General features: G+C 44.0%; 1 protein-coding gene across 1 annotated transcript; it reads left to right on the top strand.

Annotated features, from left to right (window-relative positions):
* Positions 1-1,207: 1,207 nt before the first annotated feature.
* Positions 1,208-2,313, top strand: LOC124023942 (the record flags this gene model as incomplete). The annotated part of the gene is made up of 2 exons (XM_046338107.1): positions 1,208-1,324; positions 1,519-2,313. Coding segments are annotated over 2 exons (912 nt in total), but the record flags the coding sequence as incomplete, so codon positions are not given.
* Between the last annotated feature and the right edge of the window lie 1,420 nt (positions 2,314-3,733).

A 3,733-nucleotide genomic window follows, 5' to 3' on the forward strand; every position in this document is an offset into this window, starting at 1 on the left:
GTCATACATTCTTCTCTAACACATATTTCCTCATGGTCTCAGAGTCCAGGAAGGGAAAATGCATACAAGAAAGAAGCATATGAAGACAGAGACAGAGTTGTTGATTTCCATTGTTACATGTCAATAATCTATCTAGGCCACTCACCATTATATAGCCTACAGATTTGTGTCACCACTAGAATAGTTATTTTTATGTTATATCTTTGTTTAATGTAATTAATCAAGTCATTAATATAACAATACAAATATGTATTATTTTGTAAGAAATCTAAGGTATTGTTACATGTTTGCAATAACATTGACTAAATTAGAAGCTCATTTATTGTTTGCAGGTATTTTCACTTGGTAATGAGTGGCCTGCACTGTAAATCATTATAAAGAAATTGCTCAATTCTGTGTAACATCTAGTAACATTGTATTTATGCCGATGTTACATGGACTCTGTGGTGTGCCAGTGTGTTTATTTCTCACTTGGATGGCGCTTTCAGAAGCTGACGATTAGATTGTCAGGATGGGTAACGTACTTTGCAGGTACACTATAATCACAAGTCAGTACCCCTCAAGATCAAGTTCATTTGAACTAGATCAATCCTGTGTATAACCTACTAATTACTTATGCAGATATTACATATGCTCTGTGGTGTAGTAGTGCTAGCAACAACGTTGACTGGAGATATGTTTTGAACAGAGCACATTCATGGTTAAGTAATTAGAGCCTACTGAGTATAGGCTATAATCTTAGACACCCAACGCATCAACAAGGGATCCCAACTTTTGTCACAGTTGTTAATGATCGGATGCAGCTGAGAAGAAGCAAATCACTAAGTTGGTGAATTTAGTGGAAACCTGCCAACTTGTAACAAGCATGGTAACAACCTCGCTCATCAACTTATCCCTGACCGCTGGCTACGTCCCTTCCGTCTTCAAGAGAGCGAGAGTTGCACCCCTTCTGAAAAAACCTACACTCGATCCCTCCGATGTCAACAACTACAGACCAGTATCCCTTCTTTCTTTTCTCTCCAAAACTCTTGAACGTGCCGTCCTTGGTCAGCTCTCCCGCTATCTCTCTCAGAATGACCTTCTTGATCCAAATCAGTCAGGTTTCAAGACTAGTCATTCAACTGAGACTGCTCTTCTCTGTATCACGGAGGCGCTCCGCACCGCTAAAGCTAACTCTCTCTCCTCTGCTCTCATCCTTCTAGACCTATCGGCTGCCTTCGATACTGTGAACCATCAGATCCTCCTCTCCACCCTCTCCGAGTTGGGCATCTCCGGCGTGGCCCACGCTTGGATTGCGTCCTACCTGACAGGTCGCTCCTACCAGGTGGCGTGGCGAGAATCTGTCTCCTCACCATGCGCTCTCACCACTGGTGTCCCCAGGGCTCTGTTCTAGGCCCTCTCCTATTCTCGCTATACACCAAGTCACTTGGCTCTGTCATAACCTCACATGGTCTCTCCTATCATTGCTATGCAGACGACACACAATTAATCTTCTCCTTTCCCCCTTCTGATGACCAGGTGGCGAATCGCATCTCTGCATGTCTGGCAGACATATCAGTGTGGATGACGGATCACCATCTCAAGCTGAACTTCGGCAAGACGGAGCTGCTCTTCCTCCCGGGGAAGGACTGCCCGTTCCATGATCTCGCCATCACGGTTGACAACTCCATTGTGTCCTCCTCCCAGAGCGCTAAGAACCTTGGCGTGATCCTGGACAACACCCTGTCGTTCTCAACTAACATCAAGGCGGTGGCCCGTTCCTGTAGGTTCATGCTCTACAACATCCGCAGAGTACGACCCTGCCTCACACAGGAAGCGGCGCAGGTCCTAATCCAGGCACTTGTCATCTCCCGTCTGGATTACTGCAACTCGCTGTTGGCTGGGCTCCCTGCCTGTGCCATTAAACCCCTTCAACTCATCCAGAACGCCGCAGCCCGTCTAGTGTTCAACCTTCCCAAGTTCTCTCACGTCACCCCGCTCCTCCGCTCTCTCCACTGGCTTCCAGTTGAAGCTCGCATCCGCTACAAGACCATGGTGCTTGCCTACGGAGCTGTGAGGGGAACGGCACCTCAGTACCTCCAGGCTCTGATCAGGCCCTACACCCAAATAAGGGCACTGCGTTCATCCACCTCTGGCCTGCTCGCCTCCCTACCACTGAGGAAGTACAGTTCCCGCTCAGCCCAGTCAAAACTGTTCGCTGCTCTGGCTCCCCAATGGTGGAACAAACTCCCTCACGACGCCAGGACAGCGGAGTCAATCACCACCTTCCGGAGACACCTGAAACCCCACCTCTTTAAGGAATACCTAGGATAGGATAAAGTAATCCTTCTCACCCCCCTTAAAATATGTAGATGCACTATTGTAAAGTGGCTGTTCCACTGGATGTCATAAGGTGAATGCACCAATTTGTAAGTCGCTCTGGATAAGAGCGTCTGCTAAATGACTTAAATGTAAATGTAAATGTAACAAGCATTCGTTGTTAGACTTCTGTAATTACAGACCGCAATTACTACCAGGTACATGTTGTTAATATACTGTACCTATGAGTTGTTACAGTTAACTACAATACTTGTTAGTGAAAGGACACATGTAATTACACTGTAATAAGGACCCCTTAAATGTAAGTGTAACCATATATATATATACAGTATATTATGGTGTGTATAAACATTATGGACAGTATATCAATAGAAAAGGCATGTACATCAGTAGTTATATAGGATGAGCCTTGACTAGAATACAGTAGACACTGTACATATGAACTGGGTAAAACAGTTTGTAAACATTATTAAATTGTTGGTGGCCCTTGACAAATTGTCAGCTGAATGTTCTGTGAATTGCTGTGTAGTAAGTAACACATGTTGCTACCCCTCTGAAGTCTCAGCTCGATTTTTTTACCAAATTCCATTTCCCTGAAAAAATGCGTTTGTATCACTTTATCAACAACAACATGTTATACACTGACTGAACAAAACATTATGAACACGGACTGATACAGACTGACCAGGGGAAAGCTACGATCCCTTATTGATGTCACTTGTTAAATCCACTTCAATCAGTGGGAGGGTAGAAGAGAGGTTAAAGAAGGATCTTTTAGCCTTGAGACAATTGTGACATGGATTGTGTATGTGTGCCATTCAGAGGGTGAATGGCAAAGACAGAAGATTTAAGTGTCTTTGAACGGGGTATGGTAGGTGGTAGGTGCCAGGCGCACAGATTTGTGTCAAGAACGGCAACGCTGCTGGGTTTTTCACGCTCAATAGTTTCCAATTTGTATCAAGAATGGCCCACCACCCAAAGGACACAACTGTGGCATTGGAGTCAACATGGGCCAGCAAAAAAAAGAAAGAAAGTAAAAATAAACATGGGCCAGCATCCCTGTAGAACGCTTTCAACACCTTGGAATGCTCATGCCCCGACGAATTGAGGGCAAAATAACTCAATATTAGGAAGATGCTCTTAATGTTTAATACACTCAGTCTATACTGTATATTCTTAGTAAGCAATAGGCTATCCTCTCTTTGGCTTTTGTTTATGCAGCCTATACATTTGACCTATGTGGAGTTGTCTCAGTCAGGCATATAGAATGTGATGAGTATAGTCCTACAACGTTATTGTGAGAGAATAATGTAAGAAAATCCAATGTTAAGCATTTATTTAGTCCGCCAAATTGTTGTCAGCTCTAAGCCACAAGATGTCAGTGTAGTACAATTATGAACTTGTATAGGTCTGC

This window comes from Oncorhynchus gorbuscha, linkage group LG03 (assembly GCF_021184085.1).
Source record: "Oncorhynchus gorbuscha isolate QuinsamMale2020 ecotype Even-year linkage group LG03, OgorEven_v1.0, whole genome shotgun sequence".
NCBI classification, from domain to species: Eukaryota; Metazoa; Chordata; class Actinopteri; order Salmoniformes; family Salmonidae; genus Oncorhynchus; species Oncorhynchus gorbuscha.